This window comes from Lepisosteus oculatus, chromosome 26, assembly GCF_040954835.1.
Source record: "Lepisosteus oculatus isolate fLepOcu1 chromosome 26, fLepOcu1.hap2, whole genome shotgun sequence".
Lineage (NCBI taxonomy): Eukaryota > Metazoa > Chordata > Actinopteri > Semionotiformes > Lepisosteidae > Lepisosteus > Lepisosteus oculatus.
In genome coordinates this window covers 8224025-8239325 of record NC_090721.1, presented here as the reverse complement: position 1 = coordinate 8239325, position 15301 = coordinate 8224025, and the positions used below count along the sequence as shown (strand labels likewise).

At 39.3% G+C, this 15301-nt stretch overlaps 1 protein-coding gene across 5 annotated transcripts in view; it reads left to right on the top strand.

Moving 5' to 3' along the window:
* Positions 1-15301, top strand: part of bcas3 (BCAS3 microtubule associated cell migration factor) — a 234446-nt gene that overhangs the window by 51816 nt on the left and 167329 nt on the right. For all 5 annotated transcript variants that reach the window (XM_006640898.3, XM_015367379.2, XM_015367378.2 and 2 more), the window contains one exon: positions 10487-10751. In XM_006640898.3, the coding sequence (XP_006640961.1) occupies positions 10487-10751 (265 nt within the window). The remainder of the gene's footprint in view (positions 1-10486; positions 10752-15301) is intronic.

Here is a 15301-nt window from a genome sequence, read left to right as displayed (position 1 = left end):
TGAGATTGAACCAGAAGTGATGTCAGTTCAGCTTGCCCCACGCCAAGAAGCTTTTCTGCTTTGCTTATTCAACCATCTTTCAATGTGCAATTTCCATGGTGTAAATAGTGATTCTTTAAATTTTGACCATCAAATGTGTCTATCAACATGAGGCATATCAGTTTTAGCCATCAGCTGACATTGTTTGGCAAAAATTATGCGTCATTGTTTGCGGGAAATTATATTTTTACCTCCCACATCTACTCCTTTAAAGCATTGCTATTTTTTTTTTAATTTCCATACAGGGGACACAATTTAGTGTGGATATAAAGTCAAATAGAATAGATTTGGAAATTTTCATACGATTTTATTTGGGTGAATCAAGTATTTTAATTTGTGTGACTACGAATATTACATAATTAATGTACAGCAGGTGCTAGAAAGTTCTGAGTTCTGTGAGGTATTTCTAATTAAGCGATGGCTCCTTAAACCTGCTCCCATAATTTGTGTTTTGTAAAAGTGTTTATTAAATTGGAAATATTGAATTGCAAGTGTTCCCTCTAAATACTTTTTTTTTATCCTAAGGCCACTCGGTATTTTAATCTTTACTGCTGTTCTCTGTTCAGTGATAATGGAAATCTGCATTCATTGTGTGCTTTTCATCATCTCTTTAAGTGTTTTCCAAATTGTGTCAAGAAAAGCTTCTTTCATAATAATAATAATTCAATTTACTTACACTTATATCGCGCTTTTCTGGACACTCCACTCAAAGCGCTTTACAGGTAATGGGGCCAATCTGCAGCATCCACTTGGATGATGCGATGGCAGCCATAGTGCGCCAGAACGCTCACCACACATCAGCTATCAGTGGGGAGGAGAGCAGAGTAATGAAGCCAATTCATAGATGGGGATTATTAGGAGGCCATGATTGGTAAGGGCCAATGGGAACTTTGGCCAGGACGCCGGGGTTGCACCCCTTCTCTTTTCAAGAAACACCCTGGAATTTTTAATGATCACAGAGAGTCAAGACCTCGGTTTTACGGCTCATCTGAAGGACGGCGCCTGTTTACAGTATAGTGTCCCCGTCACTATACTGGGGCATTAGGACCCACATGGACCGCAGGGTGAGCACCCCCGCAGCAACCTTAGCTTCCAGCAGCAACCTTAGCTTTCCCAGGAGGTCTCCCATCCAGGTACTGACCAGGCTCACACCTGCTGGGCTTCAGAGGGTGGCCAGTTGTGAGTTGCAGAGTGATATGGCTGCTGGCTACACACTGAAACTAAGCACTATATCATGGGCAACATAGATGATTTTGCTGAGCACATCACACTGCATTTTCAACAGCTGGTTTTGTTTCAAAGTAGAGTTTTATTGTGAGGTCTAAAATCACTGAAAAATATTGTGAAGAAAGCTTCTTATTGTGTGAATGTGAAGTATGATTTTCTTAATTTGTAGAGTTTCTAGTTTGTACTGAAAAGTCCTGTATTGCCAGACAGAATCCAGAATTATATTATTCCTCCATGTCAGCGTGTTTCAACATATTTCACCTAATGTTTAAGCAGAAAGGAAAGGAATTTTAATATTAACTTACAGTGCTCTGAAATCAACATAAAAACTGGTCATTCAATGGAAGCATTTGTGTGTTTAATTATATGCAACTGCTTTTCTCTTCCATAGTTTATGCATATTATTCCCTGATGAGGAAAATCTAATGTGACCAGACAGAGATAAAGCTTGAGAAGCTGACATTACGTTTTCTTTCAGCTAATCACATTTGAGGTTCAGCAGAGCTTTTCTTTGAAAAATGGCAATCATTAACTTTACTTTCAAAAGTTATGATTCTTTTCCTGCCAGATAAACCCACTTTTTTTATAGAAATCTGCTGCAGCTGAGTGTGGGGAGATTTATCAGCCGCAGCTCCAGTGTGCTTCCTTGCATGAGCCTGCTCTGGAACGCACCGTGTCCTGTCTTCAGAGAGACAGTAAATTCTGCAGAGACCAGACACTGTGCTCCTCAGCCCCAGGAGGAAACTACCTGGGAAATCCATTCCTTTATTTCATTTGAAGATGCAAAAACAGGCTTCCCTGTTTCCTGAGCTGTAGAATTTGGGAACCTTACAGATCGTAATGATGTCTGCCAAGAATGAGTGCACTGGCAATGTGTTAAAGCTCTCCAGTAAGATATGAAATACAGTATCGATTTATTTATGGCCAAATACTTAATCGTTGAATCCAATTGGAATGAACAGCTGTATTGCATGTTGTTTGATTTTTAACATTGTGGTAGTAAACCCCAGAAAAACATCAGTGAGCATTTTGCTGTTATTACAGTTATGGTTAAAGTCTTGATATATGAGGCTTTTATTTTATTCATACATACTATGAGGTGATTACTATACTGGTCTAATTCGCACTGAAACTAAATTCATAGGGCCTGTTCTTCTGATAATAAGCTAATCTAGTCTAATTAAATTTGCTTTTAAGGCTGTAGGTTTGTGTCCCCTTAAAGTCTGTCATCCTTAAGGTTTATTTTTTTCCATAAATAAATGCTGTAGCCCACATAAGTGCTTTGATGCTGCAGGTAATGTGGTGCTCCTGCTGTCTTCCAGGCAAAGCTCATCTTCTTGCCAATGCTAGGAGTCTAGTATGTGAATAATCAGAAAAGCTTTTAATATGAGGAACATTTCCTTTCACACCCATGGCAAACCAAGAGGGTTCATCCCTAGAGGCTTAGGAATTTTATACCTGTGAATGGGGGTGGGATCTTGCCATGCAACGCATCAAGAAGTCACTCATGCATATTTGGTTGGAAAACTCTCTCGTTTCTTATTGTCACTTTTTTAGACTTTCTGCATGTGACACCAATTTCCTTCTGAGAGCTGCCATGATGGGCTGAGCTTGGGAGGGGGATGACAGAAATATTCTTTTGTACAAAAGTGCTGTGGTGCGGTGCCAGCTTCAGTTTATTTACTCACATGCTACAGCACATAAAATACATCTCCGCCGCAGCATGATGATGTTTGAAAAATTCTCTTTGTTCATCATTTGATTTTTAATTCGAGGCATGGAAGTGGTGCAATTAGAGTGGGTGTAAAGTAGACAAATGTCTACCCAGGGAGAGGCGTGCTGGCTGTCTAACAGCTCCCATGACATTACAAGTATCCAGCGTCAGAGTAGTGTTGGCGCCTGCGTTTGCCAAAAGAATCTTCTGCTCCATCAAAAAAAATGTAACTCTGATATGGCGCTGTAAGCGAATTGAAAGATTTGCTCCACTTTCCTGCCTGTGGCTCTTACAGGTGAACGTTCAAATAAGTCTTGAATATGTGAGGAGTTTTACTACTCCCTTTCAGCTATCTTTCTCTTCTCTTTTGACCTCTGAATCTAGCTTGCTCTTCTTTCCCCTGCGTCTACCCTACGTTCTCTTTATTCTTCATTCTTTCAGGGCAAAACCTCTGCAAATTAGTCTTTTGGGACTGTGTTTGGGCTTTGTGTCATTTTTTTCTTACCAGTAATTGTGGAAAGCAACAGCAACAAAAGAAAGAAAACAAGTAAAACTTACAAAATAATACTTAACCTCTTTGCTTTTCCCTTTTATTTTTGGTGCCTTTTTTCTATAAAAAATGTAAAAAACAAACAGTGATGCATTAGCTCAAAGATAGGTAATTTCCTCATGATGTGGGCTTACCCATATGCTGTGAAAACGGTTCCCTGATTATTAAGGTGCGTTTAAAAGTCTCGCTGCCCTATTTACGCCCACGTGGCAACCTCAGCCCGGAAATGCAGGTAGGAGGGCAGGCGAGATGGTGATGAGATAATGGCAGTCTGATAACAGGAGCTCGGATGGGCCGGGAGGGGTCACGTTGTCTGGGTACAGGAGCTGGGGCCAGAGATGATAAACTGGTCAGCAGGCTCCTCAAAGGAACCACTGTGTGTCTGGGTTTACCTTCCTCACTGAAAATGCAGTGAAGTGAAAAGATTGCAGCTTATTTTTTAAGATTTTGTTTGGGCAGTTTTCAGTTCACGCCTTTGCTATGTATGTGGAAAATAAAAGGGACTGGAGCCATTACGAAACTGCTGATAGTGAAAATCCTGGCCTGGGTCCACCCTAGTTATCTCTTATCTCTCTGCTGGCATATGAAGCCAGAATACTGTGTGGAATAAGGCAGTGTAAAAACTATCATTTACTTTACCTCTCAAAAAGCTATGTGCAGTGAACAACTGAATAATTCATCCTTAAATGGAGACCAGTATGTGGGGGGAAAAACCTGTTTCTATTAGACCATCCCGATGCCACAAACACCCCTTGGCTGTAGTGCCGTTAGTCCCTAATTGATCCTGCAGCACTTTACACACATGTACAATGGTGTTAACCTCAGCGTCCCAGCATAATTGCTCCACAGAAGCTGCAGCTATTTCTCATGCTTGGCAGATGTTAGGAAGTCTTGAAAGCATGCACGCAGTGATAGGACCCTGCATATACAGTATTAGCGTCTTGGCTTAAAAATAAATAAAATCATTTTTTATTCAGGGCTTCATGCTTTTTTGTGTGTAGGGAGATTCAGGCCAGCTAGGGGATGTTTGTTCATTGTTTGATAAACAACTTGTCTCGAAACCGCTCCGAACAGGAAATCCTTCTGGCAAAATCATAAAATAAAATCTTCTTATTGTTATATGTAGATGCTAAATGCTTGTTTATCTGTGTGGTAAAGTGTATAAAAAGGACCTGTGTCTTTTTTAATATTTACCTGTGTCATTTTTATTTATTATAATGCATTGTTGGGCAGCCATGCAGGATATCCATTAGCCTGGGAATGCAATAAGTCTTTTCATTCTGGGCAGTATATAGGCACAATTCTTGAGCATAAATAGCTGTTGCAAAGCTTTCTTGGATAGTTTGAAATAACTATTGTTCTTCTCCGACAGACAGGTGTTTTTTTCCTGAAGGAAAGTATAAATAACATCCATTTTTCACAACAGTTTGTTTGTCTTTTGAGGAAGCTGCATTTCCACACCCTAAAATGTTTATTTGTTTATTTTTTTGCAAAGTTGCAGTTCTAAGTCTAGTGCACTGAATAAAGTGCTACTTCTCTTGACAGTGAATGCTTTAATGCTTCCTGTGTCATTATGACAGAATTACATTACAGGCTAATTCTGGTAACAGGTTCTGAGATACATATATATGTACTTTTAAGGCAGAAATCTTTAAAAAAAAGATTAAATCTCTTTACTACTGAAATTTAATTAATAATCTTCTGGACATTCCCTGTATTTCAATGACGGATTTTTCACTTGCGTAGATATAACTGTTGTTCAATATAGGACATATTCAGTGTGCTCATATTCCATCTTACCTGTGCAGACTTTACTCAGTTTTTAAAACCCTTTTCAAATTCCAGCTGTTTAGTTTAACAGCTGTTATTTTGCCAAAACCGTCCTTTTCAAATTGGCAGTTTTTTAGCTTTTATTTGCCTAGAAAGAACTAATATTTATTCTTCAAGGGCCTGGACCCTTGCACGGCTTGTCATGTTTAGATGTGAACACAGAGCTGCTCTCTGCTCCTGCTCTCTAGCTAGCCCGCAGAGGTGGGTGGGCTTTCTCGAAGTCTAGCTGACAAACACCCCCTCTGACCAGACTGGACTTTCAGGCCTCAGGAGTCAAAGCGATTACATTACAAAATGCAGTTTTTTTTTTTGCTTTGCCTTGAGCTGAATCGAATTTTAGTTTTGTAGTATTAGCTGAACTTCATCACTCCATCACCAATTAAAAAAAAAAATTAAAGTAACTAACCAAAAATGATGATGGCAGAGCTTAAAATGCAAAGATTATTTGAAGTGGTTTATGGTGCTCAAATGAGTAAATCATAAATTAGTAAGCAGCACGGAGAGGGGCTTAGAATGAGCACATCTTTTTTTCAGAAGCATGCTCTGGTCATGGCTGTCTGCCGTTCTGCCATGGTTTGAGCCTCATAGTCACCAGGCGGGAGGAGTTACTCGGTATTGATTGGAGGAGTGATGCAACTGAACCAGAGGACACAAGTGGAAACTTGTATATTTAAACCAAGAACAGGAGCAACTCATTTACACAAAAGGGTTGTGGGAGAATGGAATGATCTTCCCACCCGTTTGTTTTCAGAGCTGATGCTCTGGCTTCTTTCAAGAAAGCAAGAAAAAGGATGGAAGAGATCCTTGGATGAATTAACTGCTCACTACCAAATATGTCAAATGGGCCAGATGGCCTCCTGTGGTCTTATGTTCTTAACTCTCAGGCTCCCAAGTTATGCTTTGGTGGGGTATTCTGGCCATCTCAAGCTGACCTCATCAAGGCTCAGGGAATCTTGATCATCGCCCACCAGTGACACAGTCCAGGCCCCACCTGGTGATGTCTGAACTATGGGGCTCAGCTTGTGCTTCCTTTTAACGTGTTGAAGAATTTGGTAGCCCTGGCACATTGTTATTACGAGGGGTATTATTTTGGTTAGTAGTTTGATGGCTATTAATGAAACGGCGGAAACAACAGTAAAGGAAATGGCTTTTGTTTCGATTATCGGATTCAGTTATTGTATTTGTAGCATGTGAACACAACTGATCATGGATCTGACCGTTGACCAACTTAATAAATAGGTTGCTATAATGAGAAGCACTCAGAATCTGCAGGTTGGTCAATCCGTAGTGCAGTCATACTTTGGATGACAAACCCTCACATTTCTGTATAGGGGCGCAGTCCTTTTATCCAAAAACCAAGCCAGCTCAGCAGGTTCTACAGGCTGGGTGAAGGACAAAGCTCTTGGTGAAGAGGAGAGAGAGGCAAGAGTGTGGGCATCCCGCCATGCCACTAGTCATCAGCTGCCTGCTTCACGCCATGGAGATCAGGGTGCTCCCAGTCCCAGCTGCTTTACAGCCCTCCTGTAATTTACAACCTGGCATCACAAGGGGTGTTATTGTGGAGAACTGATTACTCCCAGAAACACCTTCAGGCACCATGGGGAGTGGAATGGCCTGTTTTAAGCTTTTCTCCCCACCGCCATGCAGGCTGGAGAGATTTTCAAACAAGATGAGCGGTAGTTAATTTGTTACTGACTAACGCAGGGGTTTGCTGCCTGACCATGCATTTGCTTTGATCTGGCAGTGTAAACAGTAAAAAAAAAGTTAAAAAAAATAAAAAAAACTTCGTGAAAGCTGCATTATCTTGAGCAGAACAAATAACAGAAGTGATAATGTTGGTAGGCGGATGGCAGGGACCCTGGTTTATCTTGCTGGCTGGCTGACTCTGCTTGTTCTGACTCACAAACTGCTCTTATAACTGACCTCAGTTTGTGCAGGTAAATAAACCCCAGTGATAAAGGAGCCACTGCCAGGAGCTGCCGGTAGATTTGCATGGTTTTACACATTTTAAACTGCAGTACAGTGACCAAAGAGGTCATGGTTTTGAACACTGCTTGAATTTTTTAATGATTATTTTAACTCTTGCTGTGTTGTGCATTTTGCAAAAGCTTTTTTTTTGTGTGTCCATGTTGGCATGTTTCTATGATAATAATCAGGCATACTAAATACACAGCTGTCCAATTGTCTAACAGCTTAAAACATATTCAGGAATTAATAGTAAAAAGTCAACAATTTACATTTGTGATTTATATTGTAGTATCAACAGTTTACTCATTGCCTCTGCTAGTGTTCTCTTCTATTTTAACAACTTTATTACTTATACAGCTTAGTTTAACTAATAAAATGTCATTCAGCAATATTTAATTCACATTGATCAGAATCATCAAATCTAATTGACTCATTCTCAGGCATTCCTCATCATTAACATTCTCAAAGCTTCCAGCAATCTGCTGTTGTTGACACTGCAAAATAGAAATTTACTTATTAGTTTAAAATAAAAGGTCTGAGTTTTGATGTTTTTCTCTTTAAATAAAGAAAAACATTGAAAACAGTGCAACAGTTTTGCACAGCAGTACAAGTATATGTAATACAAACTATAGCTATTGTTTGAACTTGTCAGGTAGCTACTTTTCAGAACTTTGATTTTGTAAATTATTACAGCTCCCTTTTTAGGGGATTTATGAGAGTGGGATTTTCGTAAGGCAAGTGGGAACGCTTGATTTAAAACATTTTTAATCATGATTGATTTGAAACTTGATTTAAAAGTACTTGATGGCTGAACAGAACATGACCAGAATTATTAGGATGATACTAGAAATATCTGGATGCTTGTAAATGCTGAATTAATGCAGTGGTATTGCATCAATGATGCTCACTGAATCTCTCAAGTGTGTTCCCCTTCATGCTGGAGTTGTTAATTTTCTGTGGGTTATTAATTGTCAAACTGGTAATGGAATAAGTTTTATTAATTCTAAAATCAGATTTGTGATTTTCTGATGCTTTCACTCACATACAAAACCTCATTAATATAGATAACATGTTCTTTGAAAAAATAACTTAATGTTCAGAGTTTTGTTTTTCATGAGAAAGGATCTAACACCCTTGTCGTAACTTTAGGAAGGGCACTGGTGCAACACGGGTGCAAAAAGGAATAGTTCTGTACATTTCTGAATGAAATGCATTTAACTGAGCTGTGGGGTGCGGTGTTTTTAGTGCTTGTACTTCAGCCCTAGTATTTAAGCAAGTCAGCCATGGTCATTCCCCTTTATGGGTAATGTTCCATAATCCTATTTCCCCAAATTCTCACTTTCTTGTTAAAAAGCATGATCTTTCCTAAACCATCTATCTCGGGTAATGCAGGTGCTTTGTGCTTTTTAAATTCTTGAACAAAAAAAAAAGGATAAAGCTGTGTGAGAGGGGTTTACCAGAATATTGTACTGTATTGCTGTTTTACAAAGTAATATTCTATAAATGAACCCTGCTTTTCTGTGTACTCTGTTTCTGTATATTTTAGACCCGATTAGACCTTTTGCTGTCGTTATGGATAATAAACCCAGTCTTTTGAATTTCCTGCTATTGTAACATTCTTACACGTTAGTCGTGTTTCAATTAGCCTGCCTAGTCACAGTGGCCCTTGTTCACAGCTCTGTCTGCATTGCTGCACCATTAACTTCTCCATCAAATGTACATTTCATTTAACACCTCTCAAACTGCAGCCATGCAACTGCGAAAGTGTAATTATCTTTTGACCTTGTTCATACTTACCCCCTTCCCTTATTTTTTTCTCCTTTTCCGTGAAATGGGGCCCTAGAATATACAATCGTTTCATTGATATACAAATTTTCTTGCAAGGCTCTTGAAAAATTTTCTTCATGTCGCACCCTGGATTAAAGTATAAACTAGTTTAAAATGTGTGAGCATCACAGTGGTACCAACGGTCAATGTTTTCTATCATCTTGGACTCCTGACAGATTCTGTTAGCTCTCCTTGCATGTTATGCTGCTTCTGTGTGGCTCAAACAATAAGGTGGGAAAAATACATGACATTCTTTCTTTGTCAGTGTAAATCCGGTTGTTTTTTTCAATTCTTAAAAAGCCTTTCCATGTTGTTTTGTGAAAAATTTCATTTTGTGGTCTACGTCTTCATTATCTGAAGATACAGCTATCATGCGGGTTCGATAAAACTAAACACGCTTTGCATTTTTAATCTGGAGAAAAGAAATCAAAGTCTTCGAACAGGAATGCTGATATTGTAGGCTTTATAGTCAATAGTCAGGCAGTTTGTTTATGCTTTTGGGGAACTGAAGGGGGCAGGGTACATTTTTTACTTTGTTCTATGTGAACCTCGGTCTGAAGTGACAATCAGACTGACCTGTATCAAGTTTAAAGTGTCTAACTAAAATTCCCTCATTCCGCTCTCTGGAGTCACAGAGCACAGTTTTAAACATGCATGATAATGAACAGTTTTGTTCTTTTGTCTGTAGTGCATGTCTGGAATATTTGAAGAGATTTTATCTATGGTGTTTGTTAGCTGAGTAGGCAGTGCTTTGGAAACCAGGTTGAGAGGAAAGCCGAGACTATTGAGTTAGTAGCCATTCTGTACTCTATAATATCTGAGTCTTGTGTGTAAGACATACCAAATCTCTGTTATACAGTATTTTCATGCTTTGAAATTTATTTAGTTTGTAGTATTTATGGTATATTTTTGGATGCCCAGAAAGTTAAAATTATTGCTACTGTAAAGTGAGGTTTTTAAAGCTTTAGAACACATTATTGCCCTTCTTGTGTTTGGAACACCTGCTGAAATTAGCCATCGCTGCTTTGTCCCATATATATTATACAATAAAGATTAAATCTGGATGGTAGCTCATACTTGGAACCAGTAAAAAGGTATTTTATTTAATTAAAATCATTAAAATTGCAGGTAGTTCTGTGTGTCACTGAGAAAGATGTGCAGATGGCTCTTGCCGATTTGTGAGTGTCATCAGACCATGAATAACATACGTGTGTTGTTTAAAGACACATGACTTAATTGAGCGCAGCACATTGAGTGTTGACTCGAGAGCGGAGTTATCTTCCCGGTGTTTCACCTTTCCTTCACCCTGGCTCCTGCTCTTCCCTGCCCAGGTGCAGGACATCTGCTTCAGCCACGACTGCCGGTGGGCGGTGATCAGCACCCTGCGCGGGACCTCCCACGTCTTCCCCATCAACCCCTACGGCGGGCCGCCGTGCGTGCGCACGCACCTGTCGCCCCGCGTGGTCAACCGCATGAGCCGCTTCCAGAAGAGCGCGGGCCTGGAGGAGATCGAGCAGGAGCTGAGCGGCAAGCAGGGAGGGCGCTGCAGCCCCGTCCCCGGCCTGTCCAGCAGCCCCTCCGGGTCCCCGCTGCACGGTGAGTCCCCCTCGCGGCCCTCGCAGCTCACTGCTGCCCCCTGGCCCGTGCGTTCCACATGGCGGGACAAACACGCGGAGACGTCACACACAAGACGATGCCATTCAGCCCTTTCTGCATTCTAGCCCGCTTAATACTTAGTAGTTTATTGATCCAAGGATCTCTTCCTGCTGTTTCTTCTAAGAAACTAGGGTAGCGGCTTCAACAATATGCCTGGGTCTCTTGCTGCATATTCCCACAACACTCTGGGTAAAGAAATGGTCCCTGTCCTTCATTTTAATTGCGCGTCCAAATAGTGTCTGCAGTGTCCTGGGGTTTGTGTTTCGCTGTTCCTTCAAAAATTGAATCTACTGCGTACTTTTCATACACTCCATTGGGGGCAAAGTCAGTCATTCGATTAAACTTTTCATTGTCCCTTCCCTGCTCATGTCACAATTTGTGTTATAAGCTGTTGCATGGCCCACAATGTATTATACACAGATGTGCAGCACTTGCAAAACTAGAAACAGCATGTGCTTTCGCATGACTGTAAACATAAATAGAAATATAGAGAGATGCAGAAGGGAGAGCTGTGAAATGTATTTGTTTCTTTTTAATATGCCAGAGGGCATATAGCATCAATCATCTAGTCACTCCTACTGTACATGCTGCAACACAGAGTCCCTGTGTGTCATTATTAGTGGAGATGTATTGATTTCGTTTGATGATTGTTTCCTGAGGGGTAAGGGTAACACATTTCCGTCATCACATTTTTCTAAACAGTCCTGCTTTTAAAGCACAGCCACCTCAACATTATGCTGCTTTTCAAAAGCATGAAAGGAAAGGAAGAAAGTAAAAAAAAATACATCTGCCCACAGACAGGTGCCAAGGAGGTGGACTCCTTTTCCAGGTAACTGTAACATCCCAGCTCTTTGCTCAGTTGCACTGGGTTTTTGAAGGGGTTGTATTAAAACACCTAAGCAGACCTTGACTGGGCTACTACTGTGAGCAATAACCTACCTGCAACACTCTTCCTTTTATTTGTCAAATACAGGCACTGGCTGCGAACAGACTCTGTATCTGTATCTGCCTGCCAAACTTTACCCCAGTTTCCATGGTCATGCTGTAATATCCATTGGCATTATTTATACTTCACTACTCTGAGTGTACAAACCAGTGGCATAATTAAACAATTGTACCCTTTATTAAAACCACACTGCTAAGTTCAAGTAAAATATCTATAATGAAAAGGAGGAACTGGTTTGGGGAGTTACTAGGAATGTATCTTTTTTTCTGGGAGATCCTAGTAGTTAACATCAGGGATTGAAATTTTACCCAGCAACAGCTCTATGATTTCCCACTCACTTTCTGATTGCTGTCAGATATTCTGACTGGGCATGTCCCCTCAGCCATAACTCTTTTCTCAAGATTCATCTAACATGCGTCAATTGCCGATGTCAGTTTTTTTATTTCAATTGAACAGAACTGACATGAATATGTTGGAATTTGGTAGTCTTGGGCAGGAGATGTACTGTACGTCGCAGCCTTGAAAGTCTCAGGAACCATGCTGGAAACTGGCTTGTTTTCAGAGCAGAAGTTTAGGTACACCTGTCTGCAATTAGTCCATCACAACTTTGCCTTGTTGGGTTTCTAAATTTTGGCTTCGCATATAAAATGTGGGTGCTGACTCTTACGTGTGCCATATGGTATATTTTAAAAATAAAGGGCCTCAACATTTTCAAATTATAGTTTAATTAGTATCACAGCTAAAACGTGGCACTGTTCAGCTGAAATAAAAAATCTATTCAGAATGCATTAGGTATTTTGGGGCTCGTGTACTATATTTTTAAAATAGACACCTCTTTTTTACAAACTTGTTTTTTTATCCCTCGGTAAGTATACTTTTTAATGGTCTGGCAATATTGCATCTGGGCTTTACGTTCATACAGTAGCCTGTGTGTTGTGTTAATGTGCGGATTAGAATGTTTTTTAAATTAATTTATTTGACCTGGAAGTGGAGATTTCAGTTTCAGTTTTTTTGCACGTGAATCCCAGCTGTCTCTGGAGGTTATTTTCCATCAGCACAGGAGCTCCGATCCTGTTCTCGCTGTTCAACACATTTATCTAGTTTATGACTAGTTCTTTAATCAAATGTAACATTTTATATTTATCTAAAGAATTATGTAAATGTTATGATATTATATACTTTTTTTCTCTATTTTATACTTATATAATGTATAAATAGTATATAAATATTTGAGTTTTTAATTACATTTTAATAAACTGATTTCTTCAAGAACCTTTGCAAAATAGCCCCACACAGTATTTGATTTAATGTTAATTTAGGTACTGTTAAATTTCACTCTCTTCAGTGCATATCACCTCTTCATTTCACTATGAAAAACATCTTTTCAATATTCAGATGAAAAGTTAGAAGGTTAGCATTTTGTATTTACTTAAACTTTCAGGCACAAAGCACATCTCATACATCGCTGTTAAAAAGCGTGGTTTGAGTAAACCTGTTTAAAAATTCAGTAATACACTTAAAAAAAAAGACTATTTCAGTACACAGTTTAAACAGTGCATCATATTCTAAAAAGTTACCAAAAATCAAACTAAAGCCTTCATTTATACAAACACCAAAATAAAAAGATTATCACTACTGTATTCTGTTTGTTTTCCGGCTGTTTTGTTTAAATGCCATTTTATCAGCTTAAATTAGGCAGCAGGAATCAGCTGATGCATCTGAATAGGAGAAAGACACAATAGTCACAACACAAGCCCCCATAATCATCGCCCATGACATCATATTGATTTTGGGAAGGAACAAGAAAAGTATACATCCTTCAAAGCTGGCAGCTCGGGCAAAAATAACAGCTAAAATTTCTGTGTGATTTCACTCTGTGTAAATATAGAAGTCACTTCATTAGTGGAAATCCAGGTGTTGCGTTTAATAGATACTGTAAGGAGGATGTACAAAAAAGTGACTCTGCAAAAGCAAGATTCAGAGCATAGGGCTTAGCTCAGCTGGTGGACTTAAACTATTAATTGTATTAATTAATCCAATTTAGTATAAATTGCACTGCATTTGTAGTATTTTGCAGCCTTTAGTGCAACTGGATGCCTCCTGGAATGAATATAAACAGAAGAGCAAGTTGTACTTTACCTGTCATAAAGTACTTGAAGTTGAATGTCAAAATATTTGTACTGTTTTCAGAAATTAGTGTTTCGCAGGGACCTGTTTGATGTACGTCAGCAAAAGAATACTGTGCGTGTATTGTTTGGGTACCTGCGATCTTCATTTCTAAATGCTCGCACAGCTGGTGCATTTGGAGCCTAGTCGTAAATTATTATTTCTTATTTTGTGGGGAGCTCGATGGCGCTCATTGGCCAGGTTCTCTTGTTAGGCAGAAGAAAGAGTCTTGTATGGCTGTCTGGACTATGGTCTGTGCTGTGGTGTGCTTTGAACAACATTTGAGGTCACATGGGGAAAATGTAAAAAGAAAAATAAACACCACAAGTATAATTTCCTTTCTGTAATTTATATAATCTTCTTGCACATTTTATATGTATTTTTCCACTTTTTTATTTTGATATTCTTTTTAATTATGAAAATTGACATAATGCTCTATTTCGCTGACGGAGAACCGATGTTTTCACAAATACTTCACCATTATGTTCTTGCCTCCCAAGCAATGGTGTCCCCTTTTTTACCTGCTGCTCTCCAGCTGGCAATTATAGACTGTTGCAGGGAGAAAAAAATGAAGCGGGAAACTGTTAATTCACGGCTAATAAAAGGATATTTCCTTTGTGCGATTAGAAGTTTGTTTGGGTTTGGTGCTGTTTTGATCTGTTTGCACACCCTGTTTTGTCATTCATCAGACTGAAAAAAAAATACATTTCAGCTTAAATGTCCAAGCAACTTTTCTCCTCTGTACATGTGACGTTCTTTGCCAGTACAGTGCCTGTATGATCACCCTTTGTGCATCTAATGTAACGCTGTAACCTCCCAGGTATTACTAATGCAGGTTATGGATAGTGGATATAACCTCTTGAAAGGGTGTAACAGGCCATTATGTTGAATTGTACAGCAAACAAACCTTGTAGATATGACGCCACAGTCCTTAGTCATGAATAACTTATGATCACGACGGTTTGTTGTAGACTTGTGCATTGTACTGGATTCTTAGCAAGACAATTATGTATTTGTCAATGAGCTGTATTCTTAATATAGGTGTGTTATGTGTCAGTGTGGCGGCAACCAAAGTCACATATCAGAAACACTCTTTTGCATTTGGTCACTTAAGAACTTATGTTCTTGACTCTCAGAAATGAATGAAGGTTTTAATGAAATAGTAAATTAATTACAATAAAGAAGATTGTGACATCTGATTTTGGTGTCTCTCACACCGATTTTGGTGTCTCTGTGGATTGAGGAAAAATGAGTATGTAGGCATTTGGCTTGCAGTAGGTGCATTAATTACAATCGCCCACAAGAAAAGGCTAGCTTCTGCAATATCTGCTTGTTCCTCTGCAGGGTGCTGTTTTCTCAGATTTATTTGGCAGTGCAA